The following is a 23864-nucleotide window of genomic DNA, read 5'->3' on the forward strand; positions in this document are numbered from 1 at the left end:
TTTCCCAATTCCTGTATGGCAACTTCCTCACTACATCAAATTTGTTTAGGAATGAGAGCATAAGGCCAACTTTTCTCATTTTGGGGACATAAAGGCAACTGCGCATTTTCTAGCAGCAAAAAGGGCTAAATCTTAAAGGATGGTCCAGCCCTTAGGACTTGATAACAATATCTGTAGAATAGCACTAAAACCATGTGGGTGTGCTGTATATCTTTAGGGTAATCTGTGTGATCTGTAAAAAATTTTCTATTCTTCATCATTTTCCTGCAGAAATCCTTCTTGCTTGAGACCATCTTGAAATCAGACAGGCTGATACATATCTATCGACATATCCTGGGTAGGTGTCAAGGCTGTATCTGGAACATTTCAAGGTCACATTGGGCCATTTTATAATCTTGTCTGACATTCTTAAAAGCCTGGTGCCTTTGTGGCTCAGAAATCTTCCTGTTCATGCCCATGGAAAGGATGTTGCATGAAAGAATTCACTCAGTCCTTTGCTCTAGGAGAAATCCTCAACTGTGTTATGGGCTCAGGGACCCAGGAGAGTGTGCTACTATCCCTGCTCCCAGCAGCTAAGGAGCTGCCTCTTGGCCTCTCTACTGATTTGAATCACACCCTCTCTGCTTTTTCATTAGCTGATGTATCATAGTCTTACAGCTGTCTTCTCTCGATCTAAATTGCACACTAATACTGTACATTATTGATTAAATGAGTCCACAAATGTCTTTTTAATACTGTATGGGTTGATCAGTCTTCTCAGCTAATGTGCAGCACCTCCAGTGGGCTTTAAAATCTGGTGAAGCAGCTTTTAACCAGATCTTACTGGGAAAGAAAAAACTGCCTGGGACACTGTGCTCACACGCAGGCTGAAGTATTTGTTTTGGCAGTGGGGAATTAGTAATGATTTCACTTACTATGCTAAAAAGCTCCCTGTGTTCACAGAGTCTTATTTTGATAATCACAACTGCTGATCTTAGTCTTTGCAACTAAAGTAATTCACAGGAGACTGTTATTATACATGCCAGTGGCATGGCTGCACTGTAACAGTTGAGCTAGTTGAGCAACTAATTTGGCTTTTTGTGTGACATTTTTGGAGGAAAGGTTTCAAAGTTTTCTTAGCCTTTTTTCAGCCTTTCAAAAATTTTATACACACAGAACTGTGATAACTACATTGCCCATGTTTGACATTTGATAGTAAAAATAGTAGTATTCTGTTTCAAGTGATTGCATTACATAAACAGCATTCAGGAATGATTCTAGTTTCTACCTTCACTAGTTAATTATTGTAATTTTCCTTTCCCTTTCATTTCTTGAATTTAAATTCCTCTTTATCACCCTTCACAATCCATTCTACAGGCAAGTATTGCTCCTTTTATTACACAGTAGGAGAAGCATGTTTGTGGTTTTGAATAGGTGTCATGTATATCTGGTTTCGTAGTATTATAGAAAATTGGGCTGAAAGAGCCTGGAGATACCACCTAAATCCACACCATTCTATTTTAAACAAGGAGACAAAAAAGAGGTTTTCTATGCACGTATTTGCTGAAATACTAACTTTACCTCAGATCTGTGTGCTTAAGGCATTGCACAAATAAAACAGAGCTTTAATGCAATGGAGGAAGTCTTGTGGGGGTATTTGTGCTTTCTGTGTACACTTCTCATGAGGGGCTTTGCCATATGGGTGTAGTCAAAATCATCCCAAAATATTTACCCTCCTTTGTCATTATTCAGATGGACATCTGCATTACTACCAAAAAACCCCCAAACCTCTATGCAAATTGGTCAGTCTGGGTACATTTAGTCTGTACAAAGTTTTGAAAGGCAGACAAGTGGTTTCAATTCTTAAAAGGTAACTGTGCTGGGAAGTGGCAGCTGCCCAGTGAACGGTGGCTGAGCCTCTTGGTGTCCTTCTTTGGGGCACTGGACACAGCTTTGTGGTGTTAAAAAAACAATAGAGAAATAAACAGTGAGAAAAAGAATCCTCAAAACAGAGCAGCAAATCCAGATTAAATGCAAAGGTAGCAGCTAGACTGAAGAGATTGGAGAAGGCACAGCAGAGGAATAATAGTGAAAAGATGGTTGGCTCCTGACCTGACTCCTGGATGATGGGCATCTCCAGAATCCATGCAAGTCTTAAAAAATGGAAAATTTTACTTACACCTCAGTAAAGTAGCTCCTCCCAGGGAATCAAACATTTAGCTCCTTGTCAGATCCTTTGAGCCATACATTAGCAATGAAAGAATGATATTGCCACTATCGTCCTGATGATTCAGCAAGGAGCAAAACATGATAGCCTTTCTAACAAGGCTGTTATTCAGATATATCACTCAGCCTCCCCACTCCAACTGCTTAGTGGTTCAGAGTGTTAATGCTCTGCATATTGTGCTTAATAGAATTTTAAATTATTTTGATTAAAGTGTCAAGGGATGAGGATTTAAGATTGATCAAAACTACTTGCTTGTGCTGTGGCAGTTGTTAACCAGCCACTTTCAGAACATTATTGCACAGGCTTAAGTGATGTAACATTCAAACATGAGAAATATGAGGAAGTACTTCTCCTAAGTTCATACTGGGGAACAAGAGGGCAAAGAGTATATATATTTCAGAAACACTGACTGACTTGGGGTCCCAGTTCTTCATTAATGGAAGATGATAGGACCTTTACCACTGCCTTCAATTTAATGTAATTCAACCATGGATTCACAATAGCAAAAATCCAGTATGGAAAGCCTTCACTTCTTTGAGCAGACATTGTAAGCTTTAAAATATTTTTCTTCATTCAATAATGAAGAAAATAAACAATGGAGGCTTGTCTGGCTCTGAGGTCAGGTTTCTGAAAGTAGAGTCAGTCAGAACAAAGTTCTTGCTTTGAAACTCAGTGGGGGGCAGAGAGCTTAAGTGATGATTGTTTAATTATGATGGCAAAGAAAGATTAGGATGTTCCCATCACATAGTAGGTTTCAGCTAAAACAAAGTATTTCAGCATGTGTATAACCACTAGTATACAAATAAATCCACTGAAGCTAATGTAAGGAGAAGATCTTGCACTTCTTAAATGTCTACATGTGCCTCAGACATCCTCTGAGTGGAACCTTAGAGTACAGGGTTCCCAAATCATTGTCTCAGCTCGTGTGTTTGTTAATATTTTGACATGAATCAGAGTTCAGTGGCCTAGCTATGCCATGAAACCATCATCTATTGCAGTCCTCTTCAAGGTGATGCAGTGTTCTTCTCTGCTTATAAAATAAAGAATAACACCCTATCCAGCTCTGGCTTAGCTTCACTAAAAGATAATTGCTCAAAAATCTCAGTAGACTTTGCACCCACATCTGTAAATGACCATATGGTGCTTTATGGAAGTCTATCCTGAGCCAGACAGGTTGGTATGCTCTAGCTGCCCCTGTCCCTTCAATAATGCAAAGCAGTCATAAACCCACCTTAAGTGGCTGCTTAAGTCAGGTTTACAGCAACTGAGTGACTGCCCTGCTGAAGCCACCTCTTGCACTACATGTAGGTTGTTCAGACAAGCACTTTATTGAAATGACAAGCCTGATGTGAAATAGTGTTGTCTTCTACCTGGTGAAACCTAAAGAATAATAATACGTGAAGCTGCTACTGATTAGAATTATTCTGATAGAAGCAAATGTTTTGATTGCTGTCCTGTTCAGCAATTAAGTGTGAATTATAATAACAGTTAAAGACCATTTACCTAAAATGGTTTAGTGGTGGAGTCAGCAGTGCTAGGCTAAAGGTGGGACTTGATCTTAAAGGTTTCTTCCTATATAAATAATTCTATGATTCTAGGATTCTGTGAAAATTGGATTAATTTAGCTCAAAGATAAGCAGGCTATTTGCTGTTCGCAAAATCTCAGAGTGAATCTCAAAGTAAAATGAGAGAGATAGCTGATGCTATGAAAAGAGTTTACTAGTTTAAGCTAAAAAAATATAGAAGATCCAGAAGCTGAAAATAAAAATGTATGGTAAAAGTCCATCCTGACAGCTCTTGATTTGTGTGAGTGGGCACATCTGTGCTCTGTTACACAACATAGAGAGAGCAGGAAAAGAGCATTCAAAGTACAGTTGTGCTCTCCTATAGTCCCTTTCACAGCAGTTGCTCAAAGCATTCTTTCAAAGAAACAACAGATGCAAGTATTTTGTATCAATCCACAAAAAAAATACCCACCTATTGTTGCATAATGCAAAATCTCTGCTTATGTACCCTCCCTCCAGCCATTAAACAGAGTCTGGTGGGCTGAAGGCATCTGATGCATGAGTTTCATCCTGTTTCCAGTGGGGACGTCCAGAACTGCAGCCATTTAACAGACAAATGAATATACAGAGCCATTAAAACACATTAAATACTCCTGCATGTGTTTAACTGCAAGTATATGACTAATCTTTTTGACTCCAGAGGCAGCAAGGCATACATCTTAAGCAGGTACTTAAGAATCTTGTTGAATGGAGCTCACAGAACATTAGTTCCTGTGCTGGAGTGTTTGCTGGTGTAATTGCCAAGGATTGTGCTGCAGAGGGGCAGGAGAGCAGGGCTGCAGGCACAGGGTCCCTCCTTGTGCACCTCACTGCACTCACCACCTAGCAGTGTGTCCTCCAAGGACTGTTTGGACCACGTACAGGCACCTGTGGGACAGACCCTAGAGAAAATATATGATGACTCCTGTCACTTGTCAAAGTTGACCTTACACTGGCAATGAGAAAAGCTTGTCGAAATGGAAATAAGGGAGAAAAAAAAAAAAGAATTCAGATTTGGGAGACTCTGGAGGTAGAAGCAACACTGAAGTTATTGGGCTGTACTTCACAGCTAGGAGCAGCTTCCACCCCTGCACAAAAGTCAGGGTGCAGCAAGCCCCAGGTCAGGGCTAAGCTGGCACTGCCAGATCAATACACACCTTGTGGCTGCTTCTATTGAACGAACTCAAAGACTTTGTAAAACAGAGCAGATCTGCAAGAATTGGGTTGAGTCAATGAAGGCATTGCCCATCGTTCATGGTCCTTGCATCCTGGCCTAACCAGGGAGCTAATGATGCAAAGGCAGAGCAAAGTTAGTTTTCTGGAGAAAAGTTACGCCATAATTTACAGAGTAACCTTTACTTAGTGAGGGAAAGGATTTTTCATAGATACAAAAGGCAAGGACTTGAATCTCATTGGGAAACTTTCCATTCCTTTTACCTCTGTCTCCATTTAAATGAAATAGGGAGGCCCATTTGCAGCCAACAAAATTAGCTAAAAGCTACTCACATAAAGACAGAGATTTCATTGAAATCAAATCCATATATTATCTCACAGGAACAGTTGTCCAGAGTTAATTTCCAGGTTAATAGGCTATTATTGCCATTTTCAAATAAAGCAATTAAAAGTAATATTCTTATATTACTGATAAGGAGGATCACACTCCATTGGATTGTCAGCTTATTTTGTTCAATGTTCTTCATCAAAAAGTATCTAGTAGAAATTACTCTAGGCCAAAATGGAACAAGACTGCCTAGAGGAAAAAAATAACTCTCTGAAGTAAAAGGAAGATTTTTTTAAAATTAAATTTTGAAGCAATGAACTCTATTCCTTAACTTGTGAGCTGTGTAGAAAGTATTTTCTGTATAAATGTTCTTTCATCAGTTTTTCTGAATTGAAAAGCAGAGGTAAAACAAGATGATAATTATATATCAGATATGTTTTCCTGTGGATGTTGAATGTTTTCCATGGATCATGTGTAATATGGTAAACCATAATCTCTTCCACAAAAGCGTTTTGTGCAAACTCCCAGAATATTCCCAGTTCTTTTCTGTGAGAAGATCTGTACCATATAGGCAAAAATCTGCTCAAGGAGAAGAAATATAATTTCTCATGGGGAATTATCATACATGTGAATGAGAAAACATTGCTTTTCCCTTCTAAAATGGCATGACTGTAGGTATGTCCTGGTCCAAGTAGAAACTGTCTTTTTTATATTATCATCATGTCAGCCTGCACTTGTGAAACCAATTTTGATGGATCTGGGGCAAATTTAGAATCAAAGGAGAGAGCTAACCTCAGAATTTAAAAGGAGACCTTCATTTTTCACAGATTTCATTTTTTGTCTGTTTGAAGAAGACAAAGTGCTAAGCAAAGCCCCCATATTCATGCTGCTTTGGTGGATAAATGCCTGGGTATTTTGCAATGGCAAAACTAACCCATTCAGCTATTTTGAGGGTTTTACTAGACTAGAGCAATGCAAAGTTTCTGACTTGACATTCTTTCTGTCTGATGAAGTCTCCAAGTTTGCTATCTGTGTAGGATGACTGGTCTAGCATTAGAGCTTATAGTTGTCACTGTCCTGGAAAGGTTTTACTGAGCAGGGTGAGTTGATTTCTGCAGTTGGTCATCAGTCATGGGCCACGCAGGGAATCCTGACCTGGGAATGTGCCTCATGGTGATGAGAACCTGATGTTTCTGTGTCCTCATGGATCTACAGCACAAATTTGGAGTACAGCAAGAGGGAGTCAGTTCCTGACATTCCTCTTCACAGGCCTCCAGACAGCCTTTGGATTTATGGGACATATTGCTTCAACATCCCCCATGTCAGTAAACCTTTTCATCCCTGAGAAAACACCTGTGGTTTATGTTTAATCCTTAAGACTTGTGAAAGTTTTGACACGTGCCTTAATAATGCTTCACTTTGAAAGGTATAAAAAATGACCTTGCAGTGCAGCCTTCCCAGTCACTGGCATGTATTCACCAAGTGGGGCAACATAAATAAGAAAGTGGCAAAGGTCTCTCTTGATTTCAGTCATTCTAGGATATGACATTCTTGATAAAATGAATCCTCTGGGATCCGATTCAAAGACTCAGATGTGAAATGCACCTGTCTTTTGAGAATTCTGAGTCCAGCCCACACCGAACCAAATTAATTGGAAAGCCAGACTAAGCACTGCTGATTGAAAGCACATGCTGGGTTGCTCAGTGGTTTGGGGGAGGGACACAAGAGAGGGAACTTCCTAGTCCCAGGGAAGTTGTGTTTGAAGGGCACAGGATACTTTGGCTTTGTGCTGTTCACAAGCAGTGACATTCCTTCGTCCCCAAAGGCCAGCTCAAGGCCTGTGCTCTCCTCAGCTCTCACATCAAACTTGCTTCCACAGTGTAAATTGTAGGTTTGCCTTCAGAAAGGGCTTTGCCAGAGGGACAGGATGGTGCTGAGAAGGATGTAAGCTGTCTTCTGCTCCACACAGAGCTTCAAGAGCATGTGAGAAACACAAAGTAATGCTTCTCACCGTCAGCAAGTGACACTTTGCCTTTCAGATTGAAGTTTTTAATTAAAATGGGAATTTCTGGACTGAATATTGGCAGCCACAGGACTGCTGAAATGTGACATCATTTATGACTCCAGCAGTAAGGAGTTCACTGTCCATGATCATAAAGCAGATTCCAGCCTTGATTTGATATCGATTTAACAGTCAGCATAAGTTTGCCCTTTAATATTAAACAAAATATGTCAGATCAAAGCATTAACAGCATTTTTCCTGAGGGTTTCTCCATAGATATCACCTCCAGCTCTTCCAAGCAGAGATGTCTGGCAGAGAGCAAGCTTCAGACCTCTGTCCTGTAACACCACTTTTCTGGAGCAGTGTTCCTGCTATCCTCCACTGCCCCTGCACAGTGTCATTCCCTCACCACTCTTTTTCTCCCCAACACAGACTAAGGCCATTTCTGCTACAAATCTTCTGTTCAGTAATTGCCAAAGACTGAAAAATCCAGTCTTCATTTCTTTCTGCAGACACTCTGCAGCTCTGTGCTCAGCCCTTCCTTCCCAGCCATCCCTGTTCTAATGGCTTCTGTCCATTCTTGCAAGTCTCATTTATTTTCTGGCTTCTTTTTGACACGAGTGATACAATATGTGACCTCTGTCATGTGTCCTGATTTGTCTGTCTCCTGCCCCCATGTTTCTGATATTCATTAAGACGATATTCACTTTTCCAGCTCTGCTTTGTCCCTTAGTGAGGTACACTCAGAGACTCACATCAATGTCTTTTAAATTGAATTTTCTTATTGCCATATCTGAATTTAATCTCCAGTATATTCCTTCTTGGCTTTAGCTGTACTTCTTCTACCATCCTTTGTCCCTTTGTTTGAAAAAGGAACCAAAATAATGCAGTAATATTTGAGTTCTGAGATATCAGGAGGAACCTGGTCTATTTGGAAAAAAAGGTCAGTGCCATGAGAACTCCAGAATAACACTTTAAACAGCTGTCCTGACATCAAATGACATCAGTTTTGACAACTTACTGCCATTGTGAGCTAAAATATCCTGATAGCAGTATGTAAGTTTTTCTCTCAATACCCCCTCCAAGCCAAAATCCTTACTTAGCATTAAAGATAGAGGCAACACTGATCTGACAGAGACCCTGAATAGCCCCTTCCTATACTGTTCTCTGAGAGACTGTTCTGGGAGAGCTGAGGAGGAAAGGGTCATTTCTTTTAATTGTAAGGATGTGGCAGTTGGGAAAATTTGTATTCATCCTGTATTGTGCAGCTGTTGGGATGGGAAGACTCATGGGATATGTGATACACTTCGAATGTTTTTTATTTTAGTTTTTCATTAAATATCAGGGCTGCTGAAAATACAAGATAATATTGTGGTAGATCTATAATATAAATGGAAGTAAACAGATGCATTAGCAACCTGCTTGTGTACTTAAACATATCTTGCCCTTGCATATGTCTATCCTTGCTAGCATTTTCTTCTGTTTACCACAGTGAACTGGGATTAATTTGATCAGACATTTTAAATCCGGGCTTGGTCAGTAATGCTGGCTTTCTGAACACAAAAAGTAGTTTTCTCTGAATCAACATGCAGAAGCTTATGGATGATAGATGTGTAAACTCCATTTTGGTCCTCTGCTTATTCTCCTTATGAAGTCATAGGTGGAAGCAGCTGTTTTGTGATATTTTCCTGCCACTTATATAACAGATCTTGGAAGTGAAGCTGAGGTTACATAAAAGCTCTGTGAAAATTGGATTGGTTTTTAGTGTTCATGGAGGAAATCATGGAAGTAGAAATCACACAATATGATCAGAGACAGACAGGAACTACTAATTTGTAAAATTATTTCTACATTGGTTCTCTTTCTGTTAAGACTAAAGAAAAATCCTTTGGTGATTGTAGCACAGGGGTTTCAACCCTAGAAGTCAGAGTGTTTGCTGCCTGTGGCTTAAGACCTTTGCCTCCTCACCATTTTGGCAGCATTTTCTCATGCACTTGTTCATGACACTTGCTCATGTCCAGTCCACAGTCACTGCTGTCGAGCCTGGATGCCAAGAAAGGCAAAATTCATTCACACATTTCCACCTAGACAAAGTTTAAATCCAGTTAGATGAATCAGGCTTCTCATTTTAGACCCTGATGCTCTGAAGTGATACCTAACCCATATCCACTGCAAAAAATCAGGCATCATTTGATTGTTCCACATCAACTATGTATTCCCCAACTGGTGAAGAAGTTTAATTTTACCCTCTGATTACCCAAAAGTAATCTGCCCAAAAGCACTGATATTTCCATCTACTTGGACTGATGACAGCCCATGATTTACATGCAGCAATGTGGTTCTGAGGGGTCTCAGAACCATCTGAATATAAAGGTTTAATGATTGGATTATATATTCTCTCTCCATGATGGAAAATAAGACAACTGACTTGGCTTTCAGGCAGATTACATAAGCCCAAGTTAAGTGGTAGAATAAAAATGACTGATATTCCTTCTTGACTTAAATACAGCACTAAGTATTATGTCCTTGAATTCTGCGTAAAGCAATTTCCTCCTCTTTGGTAACAGCTAGGGGGCATTCCAGATGCAAATAGAGTCAGCTTTGCATTTTTAATATTTCTTATATACATAATTCACTGCCTCAGTTTAGAAACGTTATTGCTACCTCTTCTATGCATTTCAATTATTTTGCACCTCTGAACTTTCATATTAACTTTAATGTCAGCTCTTAAAGTGTATTTTGTACAGGCGAGCTTGTGCTCATGTCTCTTGAAATTCACAGATTGCACAAATGCTCATCCAGGCACAAATACACTGTACAGTTTAACCTGTGTCATTTCACTGGGGTGTGTGGGGGTTCACTAACTGCACACAGGGTTACACCAAAGCCCTGAAAATCAATCGGTAGAAATGGGAGCCAAGCAAGAGCAATCAGCACCAGAATATCACATTTGTGTGCATACATAACCCACAGGCATAATGAGGATTCCAGCTGATCAATAGGAAACAATGTTTTTTTTAAAGTAGCTTTTAAAATAATAGAAATTCTGGATGGAAGAATATGACCACAATGGAAGGAAATTTATCCCCTTGCTAATGTGAAATTAATTAATGCATTCCATAAAGCCAGAGACCGTGAGACTATTCTGAGCCAGATTTCCTTCACTGCATTTTTCAGAAGAGAGAGGCAGTCGTGGCCATCTCCTGTGACCACGAATGTTCCTGAGAAATTTTTTCACTCAGAGGAACGGAGGCAAAGATCCACAGCATTTGTTTGACTCTTCAAACATCTTCAGTTACTGGCTGACATTGTCAACTGCTTGCAACCACAGATCTCGGGGAGGTGACTGGTAGATGGCTTTGTTAATCTCTGCTGATACTGTCTGTGGGGCATAGATTGGTCTTTTACTCACTCCATGCAGGAAATGGTGCCAGAAACATCCTCTCTATTGGTCCCACTCCTCTTGCAGCCCATCAGAGCAGCAAGGCAGGGATCCAGCTGTGCTCCTTCTTTTGAAGAAATACTTTTCTTGCCTGACAGTCTGAGATGGAGAGTGAATGGGGTCGTCTCATCTTCTGCTCCACCCCATCCCTACCGGACCAATGTGATTGAACAGCATGGCAACGTGTACCAAGTGTTTCCCTGGGAGCCTTTCTTAAGGGTGGCAAAACTGAAGCTGCACTGAATCAATTACAGTGTTTTGAATGCTGACACCTGTACAGTCAGCATGACTGGTACTTCAATCATAACCTGTGCTTCCTATCTAAAAAAAGACTATAAACAAAAGATATGACCAAAATCTCTCTTGGTTTGACTCTACTGACTGTTTCTCAAAATGACTGAAAACCAAGCCTGCTGCCTCCTGCATTTCAATTGAAATAGATGCCCTGCCTCTAACTTCCCATCAATTTACAACAATGTAAGCCCAATGGTATGGTGGAAAATCCACCCCCAGTGTGCACAGATTTTGTGCACATTACAAGGCTGCTGTAGCTCTGCAAAGCCAATGCAGAGGCTGTGCCAGGGCTGTCAGTCACAGACATGCTGGCAAAAGCCTGAAAGTGTTTCCTGGCTGCAGATGAGTGCCATGTTCCAAAGATGATGACTGCTCTTACTGAAAAGGAGCTGCCTCTGGGCTGAATGTGCCCTGGCAGTCATCAGCTTAGACTCCACTACTGGAACTTTTCCACTAAATAGATGGTGGGGTCAGTCTTCTGTTTGATTTCTCTCCTCTTGTCTCAAATAGTTACTGATGAAGAAATAGTGGGAAACAAAATGAATTCAGGGTTTATGCTAATGTTACTGTGGCACTGTGAGTGAGGAAAAACTGACTTGCAGACTGGACAGCCATGAGGAGCCAGATGATGAAAGATGATAATGAAAGATGATGATGAAATCAATGCTCTGGAAAGCTGGTCTAGCTGACACCAGAAGTTGGGACATAAATGAAAATGCATTGTGTGTCATCAGTGCACATGGCTCCCAGCAGTGCTCACTGCAGCTAATGGGGAACTGCAGCTGGAGACTGCAAACAGCTCAGGGTGCAGTGGGGAATCCACCTGAGAAGCAGCCAAGGCTCTCCATGTTCCCATCCTTTCACAGTGAATTACTGCCCTTGAAGTGGGCTATTGTCATTGGCCCTGAGCCACCCTGGGTCCATCTCCAGGTAAGTGAAAATGTTCATTTTGATCACTCCAAGGACCCCTGCCATCTGGGTGTGCCTGCAGCTATCCACCCTGTTTGTTTGATGCAATAGACAGGCAGCTAACTTGGTAATTGCAGCAGCTGCTTCTAACAAATACCTGACTTGAGCCTAATGTTTTGGTTTGCTGGACAAACCAAATGAAGAATTCAATTTGGATTGAATCAGTGGTTACTGTTATTACTTTAAATGGCAAAATAAATATCCTACTTCAACCTCTGCCCTGATATAATAGATTCATTTAATACAAAATGGACAACCTTAGATGCAAAAAGAACAACTTAACAAAATTGAAGTATTTTGTTTTGTGGCCCTTGTAAGAGGAAGACTTGGGCTCTATTCATGCTGACTACCCAGTAGCCTAGTGGTTAGAACACATCTAAAATGGGGAATTTGGATTCAGATCTGCTCTCTCCCTGAAGGCAGTCACAGTCCTGTGCTCAAGGAAAGCTCCACCACCTGCAGTGCTAAGGCATGGAGATAAAAGTCTGTCCGCAATTGGGGGTACAGGGGGTTTGTGATGGGTGTCTTTAGTTGATGCTGCTCTCTTTGAATAAACTGTTGAAAACAGGATCCTTGTCTTTTATCTTTAGGTGAATATGTTACCTATAAACCCAGGGAGTTGTTTGCTAATATATTTGGAAGGGCATCTTTCAATACATGCAGTGTATAAGAACAAAATTTCTCAGCTAAAGATTCATATAAAGATTCACATGGACAAATTGCTCATCTTCCTTATTGGAATTGGTTAAAATACTTCATTTGTCTTTGCAAGACTTTTGAGGATAAATACTCAATGCACTAGTAGCCACTGCATTGAGCCACAGAAAACTCTGTATTTGGACGGCTGCTAAGACACCTCTTCCCATATTTCCTCATTTTCCTTTGCTCTAGGAAAAGTTGGAATTCTTCAAAAAAGTGACCTCCTCAGGCACCATCTCTCCTCTTATTTATTTCTTGATTCAGCTGTCATTCATTACATTAAAGGTTATTTTTTTAATGAAGCACTGTGGGTAGGGAGAAATAACTTTTACCTTCTGTTCTAATTGATGAATGATGTGTTAACTAATCAGAAAGCTTTTCTATAGGCACCATTAAAGCAACAGATGTATGTGGCTCAGGAGAGATTTGTTGAACAGCTTCAACCTTTAAGTGCAGAGGATAAATGGGTGGTGACATCATTATACCTTGACAAATAGAAATTATATCATTCTCTTTTTTTCATTACTGATGTTTGATTTATTTCTATGGTTTTCATTTTGATGAGATCCATTCATTGTCTCTACAGTTAAAACCTTTGAAAATTGCAATATGCAACTAAAGTGGTTATAATAATTTGCACATGATCTTCAGCGTGTTAACTTTTGAGGTTTTCTCAAAAGTTTCTTCTAATAGAACAATAGTATGATGTGGAATATGATAGGACAAAAAAAGAAACATTTGAAATTGATCCTTGGGTTCATTTTTGAGCTAGCCACAAAAACAGCACATAGGGAGTCAGAGCACATTTGATGTGGTTATAAAGCACCTACATTGGTTGCTGGAGGATTTTATTTTTGCAGTGAACTCGAAGCCTCAGAAGATAGACAGTTGTTCTGCACAGCAATTCTGTGCCATAATAAACAAGCAAATGTTCCCCTCTCACCCACCTCTCCCCAGTATATTTTGAGCTCTTACCTTGTTTGATTGCATTTCTCATACAGTCACTGAGATGGATCAGAATTTCTCTGAAAATTTTGGTTATTACTGAAGATTGCATTTTTCCCACTTTTACTGCAGCTTACAAATCAGAAACTAAAAATAAAGTGTGCATCTGTTTGGATAATCTATTTCTCCAGAACAGATTAAAATGACAGAATAAATCTTGGATGTACTTGGAAGAGCTTTGAATGAATCACAACAAGAGATTAAAACAAGGTGAGTTTTGCTTGGCTAGAACCTCAATGAGGGAATTAAACTGATGCTGTGTCAGGGCAAAGTTTGCAAGATAAAATAGGGGTCCTTAGTGTCTACTACAGAAGTATAAACAGCAGATTAAAACTGACATTTCTGCCAGAAGACCTTTATGTACACTGGGGGAAAAAGAGATCAAGGTTAGTTAGAAAAGAAAGTCAGGAAGACAAAATTCATATTTTGAATATCTCATAGGTGTGAGTGGGGTTTCCCTGTCCATGGCCACAGCTTGGAAAGCAAGGACTGAATAAGTGCCTGTTCTTGTACCCTGGAGTAGGGGTAGGCAGCACAAGGGTAAGATGTGCTGGCAAGTTCTCTGCTTCTTCAGATTCCAGGCAGGAGTTCTTAAGCTGAAACTTTCCTGTATGAGAAAACCTTAAAAAAAAAAAAAAAAAAAGGGAGACCCTGAACATGTTGGCTGATACTCAGAAAAGCTGATGAGCTAATCCCAGCATGCAATCAATCCATTTTGAAGGGATTCATGGTGCAGAGCATGGAAAAAGCTCGTGGCTGCCTCTGCTAATGATGCTACCGGCATCACTGCTGTTCTGGCCAGGAGTGGTAACAGGAAAGTTACATTGCTCTACTCCTGTTCTGGGCTTGCTTTACTGAAATTTAATGTAAATAAGTGTCTATTTATGGTTTTAGGAGTCAAATCTTAGTGTTCTGCTTGCTGTCAGCCAGCTGCCTTTAAAATGGTAAATGGTCCTAAGTGCAAGAAAGGAATGAAGATGCAATTTAATGTAAATATAGAAAGTTTAAGTTCTGTCACTAAACTACAATTAAATCCATTTTGGAAAAAGCTGTGCTTAGCTTCACAGGAAGGAATGCATTTGCTTCAGTACCAGCCATGAAAAAATAGTGGTGTTTTTACAAGAGAACTGGGAACAGATGATCTTTCAAGTCCCTTCTGGCCTTAAATCTGTGAATCTAGGAAATGATGCCTCATTTCACACTCTAAGTCATTAAAAACACACTTTAATTATTGAAGTAATCACATTTCTTGGCATTGTGGCTACTACCTGCTAAGATGATATACCAGATGATCAGTATTTTACCGAAATTAGCGAAAAGAAGTGTTCTTTACCAGAAGTCTTCTTTTTTATTGTTTCCACAAGCTCACAGGAACTCTAAAATATAGAAAACCATTCAGTGTTATATATTATTAAAAGAAAAACTTTGCAAAGTAGGTCTCTGTGTGATTCCCTTTCCCCATAAGAACAAGGAATGTATGAAGCTGTCACAAAGAGGGAGAGATAACTCATGAGAATATGAGAATAACTCATGCACAAAGAATGCTGGGGGTTGGGACAGGGGCAAGAGAGGTGTTAAGCGTTAGCTTGTACTTTTAAATAATCTTAGACACATTTCAAAGTACTACTCAATTGTTTTTTCAGTAATGGAATCATTCCTATCACACAACTTTCTAATTGGAGTTCACATCCTTACCCTCCACCCAATGAGGAGACCTTGGGGCACAGCTGGATTTCAAACAAGGTTGTTTCCTAATCTTAAGGCACTGTACTGGGTCAGACTGCTCTTTTCTATTACATCCTTTTATGGTTTTCTGGGGAAGACAGAGAGATGCTCTAAAAACCTCAGGAACATCTTACAAAGTTACTGCTCAATCCCTATGTGCTATAAATGTGTCTTTTCAACAGAAAACACAGGCAGGCAGCGTCTTCAGGTTTGTTTCTTTCAGTACCAATCCAAGGGAGAGGGACCAATTTAACTTGAACTTCTTGGTGGTGCTGTAAAACATCACCAATTAAACACATCCAGTGAGCCTCCCTGTGAGCTCCAGTGTTGGTACTGCAAACTAGCATTTACCTTCCTATTGATGGGGCTGTCCTGGCACAAAGCTCCATTTCACATGGGCATTTCTGGGTAAATAATAAGCTCAACCAGAGAGGATGAATAAAGGAAGAAAGTAATTTTTCATACTGAATGAGTACCAGGTAGGACTGAAGTAAATGAAACAATTTGCTTGAGAAAGTGAGTGCAGTAAAAACTTCTGGTTTTGATGAGCTGTGTCTCCAAAGAACTGGATATACTTTAACAGTATCATTTCTGATTTATCTGCTGTTGCCAGATAAATTTTCTTCTGGGGGAAGAGCAGAATTCTCTTTATTTAATGTACCATGTCTGGAATGTGGACTAGATTCAGCTACATGTCGCTTATAATTATTTATGTAACTTATTAATCACTGGGCTGTCACTCAGCTGTTTATAAAACACAAAAGAACACTTGGAGCCTGAAAAATTACATTTTTCCTCCCCTGCACCTCCCCAAAGGCCTCTTTGCACTTCTGAGGAGACCTCCATTTAAATAAAAATCTTTTGCCCAGTCTAAGAAGGAACTCTGTAATGGCAATTTAAAGAACACACTTCTCCTTTATGCTTGGGAACTGAAAGATTCGCTTTAAAGTGCTGTAAAACTTTCTTTTCAACTTTTCTGACCAATGTCTTTGGGTCTTTGTTTAGTTTATTTTCTCAAATAGGTCATGGAAAGGGTCCCTTTCTTGCTTGCTCAACAACCTCTTTTCCTTATACTCAGCATTTGGAAAACAGCAGCATCTCTCAGATTGCTGCCTCTATATCATGCCTGCTTCAAACTGGGCAATGCATAGAAAAGTTAAGGTGCTCAAACACAGCCATGCTCACACCTACTCACACCCCTGTTTCACACATCTCATTTCACTCTGTGCAGAGTGAGTCTGTGTGGCTTTGTGCACAGAGTGGGCTCCTGTGCAGGGTAGCTCACAGCCTGTCTTTCAGGGGAAGGTACCGTGCCAGTTCAGAGACCAGCATCCGGCCTTGTAAATGATGCACACAAGAGCAATGATTCCATTCAGCTGAATTACATTTAAAATTTGATTATGAATGGCATCTTTGAGGCAGGCTATTCATCATTCCATGTCCTATGTGGGTCTCAATGTCTTGAAGCTTCATAAAGGCAATTCATTAAACAGCTTTTGCCAGACCAAGAGGTGACTCAGTGGGCTGGGGAAAAACAGTGGCTGACACCCCACTGCTGCCCATGGCATTCCTGCATTATTGTCCAGGGCTGCAGTATATTGGCAGGGTGCTTGTCCTTTTGGTGCCTCAGTTCAGCCAGTGGAGTAATGGCCATACCAGGATTTACCTGTCTTCTCACCCATTTGCTGGGCTGACTAGCAACATGTTTTCAATTTTTGCATGAAAGGCTCCGCATTAATCCATGCCACAATTTGCTTTGTTTGCTTTCACCACTAAAATTACTTGTTTCCCCCAAAGATCTGCCATCTGTCACGATTCACCTTTTACATTTTTATGCTCCACAGTTGAGCAAACACCAACGCCTGAATAACTCTATTTTCCATTATCAGTCCTTAGAAGTGCCCTGAGGTCAAGGCAGTTGTGATGTCTTGCCCCTGGCTGGATTCCCTGAGACCTCAGGGCTCACCCTGTAGCCTTGCCCTCTCTGCAGCCACTAAAAATACCCCGTGTCTTTTTCTTAGCAGGGGTTTCCCAGTCTTTTAAAACCAAAAAGAAATCAGTCCTGTCTGGACTAATGGTAGTCCTGCCATAATCTGGCAGATGTAACATAGAGTTGTAGGAGGGAGAGGCAGAGAGATGAGACTCTGTCTGGGTGGATGTGGCAGCTGATGGGGACTGCTCTCTGCTCTCTAGATGGGTAATGATATCGTGATATCATTGGGTATCTTTGTCTGCACTTGACAAAGGAAGGGGGCAGACCCTGGGTGACAGCTGGGAAGTGCAGCTGTGAGCCACAAGGCAGGGTCTGAGTAGCCAGTTGCAAAAAAATTTTTGTGTTTTCATAATTCTTGTGAGTAATACCCTGTCAAAGTCTTCATCAAAAGTTATTAGTCCCTCCATAAACTGGTACTTCAATATGTAAACTTGCCTTGTAATTAATTTTATGAGCTATGTCCCTGGCACCATAGAGCTCTTATTTCATTTTAGGAGCATAATTGATTAGGCTTCCCGTTGCTGTGATGTAGACCAAGGATGTTGCCACCAAACGAGGAGTAATTTGTGACAGCTCATTTATGAGGAGCTATCTACTGTTTGCCAGCACTGAGCATACACACAAGGCAAAACAAAATATTTTGTATTGCTACTGCTGTGCACTGCTTGATGTTAAAACAGCAAAAGGAAAAACAAAGAGACTATAATTATGCAGCCAAATTAATACGGTTAATTATTATATATTAGCACAGCATCTTTTATTCTTCACTGCAAAGGTTTTTGTTCTCTGCTTATTCCTTTGAAGATATTTGTCTCAGTAGAGCATCAGATTACATTCCTGTCTGGGCAACTAGACTTTGCATTGCAAAAATTTCCTTTTGTTTCAATTGTATCAGATACTTTTCTCTACTTCCACTAACTGTTATGGCAAAACAAAGTCTCTCACTCTGATACAACTTTTAACGATTGCAGAGTCCATCTTGATGCCAATGGTGAACATTTTCCTTTCTTTTCTCTCACTGTTTAATATTTGAGTGAATGTTATCTGAGAGAAATATGTTGGACACTCAGGCTGTATTAGCCTAATTTATGGCTAGCATAAAAGAAGCAATATTTCCTGTGGGTAAGGTCAAAAGGGCTTTGTTTTCTATTAATTAAAAATAGGCTCATATAAGACAATGCATGTAAGTAATAAAGACATAATGCTTATTTGTGTGGCCATAAAGGAGTAGGTTACTCATGACCACCAACCATAGCTGCAGTCTCCCTCTGACCCTGAAAACTGACCAAAAAAAAGAAAATGTATAATTTTATCCTTTCCATGCCTTGCTTATACGAGCTAGAGAAGTGAGCTGAATGTCTGAGAGGCAAGTCCTAGGTTGCTGCAGCCCCTTAAAGCCTGTAAACACTAGGTTGAAACTAAAAGTGTCTGGTGCTTGCTGCATCTCCCAAGGAAACTATGTGTGGCCAAATTCAAGGAGAGCTCTGTCTGAAATAAAAAAAAAAAAAACAAACCACAAAATCTCAGAAACCGATGTTTAAAAAATGAAACTAAGAATTTCAAAGGGAGAGTCAGAAAAAATGAGAAATGCTACCCTCCAAAACTGAAACAGAATGATAAATTACTTTTGCCTTTCTGAAGCCAAGCTAGAAAACCTCTGCTCACCTCTATTATCTACTTCTGGTCTCTGAAGATGCATTACCATATTAATTCATTGCGTTATACAATTTGAGCAACTAAATGAGTTTACCTCATGCCCTCTTAATAGAATTTTCTTCTAATGCTAACTTTAAGTGATACATTTTAGGGGATACTTGAATTAGAATGCATCACGGAAATTTATTTAGACTCAATTTTGTTTACAAATTATGACTTAACCCTTCTTGATAAACCAAATGTAGAAAATCCTCAGCCCTCTGTGGACAAAATACCTCTTGGCATTGGAAGCCCTACCATCTCCTAAGTAATGTGAGGTTTTACTGGGCCTCAGGAGAGGCAGAAGGACTGTTTGTGTGAAAAGACAACCAGCACATCACAAGGAAGATTACATGCATGGTGAATTGGGATGGGTACATATGCAGCCCATCAGAACGGGTGGAGAGGTGCTGTGACGTACGTGTGGTCAATTGGCTGCATCATGAAGGGGCTCACCAGCCTGCAGTGCAACACATCAGGAAGTGTTTTCCAAGCATTGAGAGGGTGGAAAAGAGGATCAAAAATGGGGCAACTCAATTTTGACAACATGGTTCCTGTCATGGCTGGGTAACCAACAGGGATCCTCCATCCAGGCACAGCCTACATTTCTTTTCTACATGCATATGTATTTCTGTCTACATGTAAATGCACACAAAAAATGTGATCTGTGGCCTCATTTCTTTCTTTGATCCTCTCCATTACCCAAGAGACCAAGGAACTCATATCTCATGGAATTGCCCCAGGATTTATGACAAGCCTACCAACTGCAAACATGTCCCTGCATCACACACACAAAGGTTTCAAGGAGTAGGAAGCCTCATTGGAAGCTCTTCATACAGCTGATCCCTAGTTCTGCTTGTTCTCATTCCTGGGTTTCCTGTTGGTCAATGCCTTCAGCTGCTCAAGAATATTTCTGTGCGTATTGAAAAATTCTTATATATTTCCAGTTTTAGCAGAGGTGAATGTTTTTCAAAATAACCGTTGTGCAGTTCCCCTCTGTTCACTGGAGTTTCAATCAGCAAAGCCTTGAGTAGGTGAAGTATGTACACTTTTTTCTTTTCCTGAAACACAGAGAATGGATGTAATTCCATGGAGTAAGTTCCCATTTTAGTCATCCATGGGAGGAACACAGACAGTACGGCGTAATTTAGGTATCTAAATTTTAACCACAAATATTTTGCAAATAACCTGAAAATCACTCATTCAGTGTAATGATTATCAAGAAATTCTGTCTATTAGAAATTAAAAAAACCAATTTCATTTTGTGGGCACGAGTGAACTACAGGTTTGCATTCAGCAGACCTACTCTCAAGTGTAAATTTAAGTACCCGTGTAAAGTTTTTAGGCCTGATGAATACATCTGGAATTATGCTTTTTCCCTGAACTATGGAAATTCCAATATTATGGACAGAATTACCACCTTGTTTCAAAAACCCAGTAATAGATGCTACTAATGAAATTGTTCTGCTTCAGATTCTTAAAATATAACAGCGAGATCAACCTAGTGTCTTTGGTTGGCTTTTGTGGTTGTTTACCCCTCTTGGAGCTTTGGTTTTCTTGATTTTAAAAATCAAGTCTTAGCTATTTGCAGTGACTGATAGAAATAACATTAACTTACTGCCAACTGTAAATCAATTCCCATTTGACCTTCTGATATGTATTAACCACCTTTACACTTTAAAGAGAATTTCATGCCACCGTTGTAGCATCAACATAAATTAGTAAATAGAAAGTGTCTTCATTTGATATTTTCCACTGTAAGTACATGATCAACAGAGTCTTATGTTCAGTGTTTTTAATTTAATGGGTTTATCCCTCTGCTAGATATGGTTTTCATTTAAACTGACCTTGCTTTATATGAATTATTGCTCAGATTTGCACAAGTACAAATGACCTAATCTTCCAAAATACATTTTCTGATCGACATAAGCAAACAGTCTGAAGAAGCAATTATGTAAAAGAAATGCTTTTAGGCAACAAATGGGTCTATAAATAAACAAGTACTTCCTAATCACAAGCTAAACTTGTGTAATTTTTCCATTTTTAATAAAAAAATAGTTGAACTCAATGAATTTTAATGTTCCTGGAAGTGAGGAACCAAGACTTTTTTGCAATACCGAGTACTGTGAAATTAAAAGCTGCACCACCTTTTTGCTAAAGTTCAGCCAGCATAGCTGCATCTGAGCACTACCACCTTTGACTTCCCAGGTCAAATCCGCAAGAAATCATTTGGAAAAAAAATTCCATATTTATATTTGCAATGTGTAGGAGGAAATGGGATGTTTTTACAAGTCAGGCTTTTTTTCCCCCCAAAGTGAAAGGCAGTGCAAAAATACACCACTCTACATAACTTTGTGTCTTTTCCATGTTTTTCCATTGCCAGTGCCCTGGGATCTCATTTCTTGTTTGGATTTATGCACCCTAAATAAAGGAAGCATATTGAGAAATTTTTTTTGAAAAAAGTTTCTGAAAGGGAACTTTCATCTACTCTTGGTATTTGGGAAAAAAGTGATTGTTAATGGTTGGAAAGGTATTATTAGGACATGTACTATGGTTGTGTCAATGGGCATGAGAAGAAAAGTGATAGCTGATGCTTAGTACTGGAGGCAGTGTAGACAAGTGATTTTCTCACAGTGAATAAATCAAGAGTACTCAGCTAAAGATGATGGATAGTTACACAGTTAGACATTGGTATGAGCAGAGTCTCAAGTCTAGTAAAAATAGGGTGGATGAAAAGGCAGAAGTCACTTGACATGAGAAGAAATTATACTGCTAAAGCAAGAAAGGAAGAGTAGCACAATAGATATGAAAGCTGGTTAGAGATATCTCTCTGTGGAAAGAAGACAAAGAGAGGAATTAATGGAGAGTGTATGATGTCAGACAGATGACAGGGAAAGAAAAAATCTTTTAAAAACCCCAAAGAAATTCAGGAAGACAGAAACTCAGAAATGCTAAAGCTGAGCATGAACCCAAACTCCACATACCAACACCATCCAAAGCCTGTGCCTGGTTTGCTCTGGCTTATTTGCAGAAACGTGGGTTGGGCTGTATCTCAGGCAGGCAAGGGGCCCCCAGCTGTGAGGGACAAGCACTGGAAACCTGTGGGAAAACAGTTTTGCTACGGAAGCGAGGTGTCTGTGTGTCCATGTGTGAGGTTTAAGAGTAGTTCTTGTAATCCCAAGGTGAAATAATAAGCTGCTAAAAAAATTAAAGGAATCAGATATTGTCCCTGTGCTGCTCAAAAGAGGGGTGCAGGAGTGAAACTAGTTCATATTCACTTTTTAGTGTTAAGGTCACTTCTTTGGCTGAAAAGAAATCAAAACTAAAAAGGTGAAGTTCTGCAGAAATCAGTCTTCCTCTCCACGGTACTAGTGAATACCAGGAGCTGCTCCACTGAAGGAAAGTGATTCTCACCAATGTAAACCACCCAGAACAGAAAATCCTAAGTTTGGATCTGAGATCATCCAGGTTAGATGTTGTTTTCTATGCACAGCATATACACACACTTCTACTGTTTCCATAGGGAAGAATAGGCAAAGGCATTTGAACTGACGACCCCTCTAGGTCTCAAATCACCCTTTTCTTATAATTTTCATTTTAAAGCTGGTTTCCAGCTTTCTGTTTATACCTGTGTTTCCTTGGCACCTCAGACCTCACACCTCCATTGCCTTCTGGAGCTGGATTGTAGATAGAAATGCAAATGCTGTTTGAGTCAGCCTGCTGGTTGACTGTCAGAGTCACTTTTACCAGGGAGCTGCACTGTCTCTTTTACCAGGGAACACAAATTCTTCCAAATTAAATGTTGAAGATGTCTCTTATATGCATGTTTTGTGAAGGTCATAATCTTTGGGTGTGATGTTGAGTTCCTATACATGGCTGGATAGCTGGTAAATAACAAGTTGCTTTGTCTAGATGTACTCATAAAGGCAAATGTTTTCTTTCCTCATTTCCTTTGCCTCAGGAGGTTGTATGGATTATAAGGAAGATACATCTTCCCAAGTTTGTAGCTGTTTAGAGTCCTAAAAACAAGAATGTCTTTACACATGCACCTTGATGTTCTTCCAATGTCTGCAGGTTGCCACAACCCTTATGATAAAAGACTGCAGGAGGATAGACTTTTTTCACCTTCATTTAGCAGCCATTGCTATAGGGGAATTATGAAAGGAAGTATCCACTCCTATGTAAGTCAAATATTGTGCAAATGAAAGGCATGTCTCTATGGGACTTAGGGGGCCAGCATGGTGCCACCTCAGTGGGCATCTGTACCCCAGCAGGCAGGGTGGTCAGACTCTTGTCAGTGGCACAGAGTCCCCCAGGAAGGAGGAGGCATGTTTGTCACATCTCCAGCTGACTGCCTACACACTGTGGGCAGAAGACAAGCTTTGTTGATGTAAATATACCATTTATGTTGCTTGTGGCAGTGTTCTTTCTAACTTTGATGCATAATATGAGAAGAAAAAATGCAGTGCCCCTGGAGAAACAAGTGCTTTTTAGATTTACAAATAAGGAGTTATTTACACTCCCTCTCTGGCAGGGAAGAGGGAGAAATGTGGCACAGTAGGGGCAGTGTGTTAAGCAAATGTTTAAGCTTCATATCCAAGATACACACTGCTTTCTTCTAAAATGTGTATGCTTGTACCTTAGAGAGAAAAACAAAAATTAGCAAAGTGAAAAGAGACACTACATGAAGTTTTAGGTTAGACACTTGCTCATTTCCTCAGACTTCTGAGTTTCTCAAATACCTCTCCTTTGCATAGTTTGGACCATGGAAGATGTTTCCATGGTGACA

At 40.0% G+C, this 23864-nt stretch overlaps 1 protein-coding gene across 3 annotated transcripts in view; it reads right to left on the reverse strand.

Annotated features, from left to right (window-relative positions):
- The window catches only part of NPVF (neuropeptide VF precursor), a 133843-nt gene that overhangs the window by 30304 nt on the left and 79675 nt on the right, over positions 1-23864 (reverse strand). The window contains exon 1 of one of the 3 annotated variants that reach the window (XM_071429210.1): positions 13633-13749. The exons of 1 other annotated variant lie outside the window; for it this stretch is intronic. In XM_071429210.1, the coding sequence (XP_071285311.1) occupies positions 13633-13714 (82 nt within the window). In that variant the 5' untranslated portion in view covers positions 13715-13749. Of the gene's footprint in view, positions 1-4183; positions 4225-13632; positions 13750-23864 lie in introns of those variants that run through there. One more of the 3 variants, XM_071429214.1, reaches the window with a different exon arrangement.

Source organism: Agelaius tricolor, unplaced genomic scaffold (assembly GCF_023055355.1).
Source record: "Agelaius tricolor isolate 1412-34295 unplaced genomic scaffold, bAgeTri1.0.p SCAF_6, whole genome shotgun sequence".
In the NCBI taxonomy this organism is placed as follows: Eukaryota; Metazoa; Chordata; class Aves; order Passeriformes; family Icteridae; genus Agelaius; species Agelaius tricolor.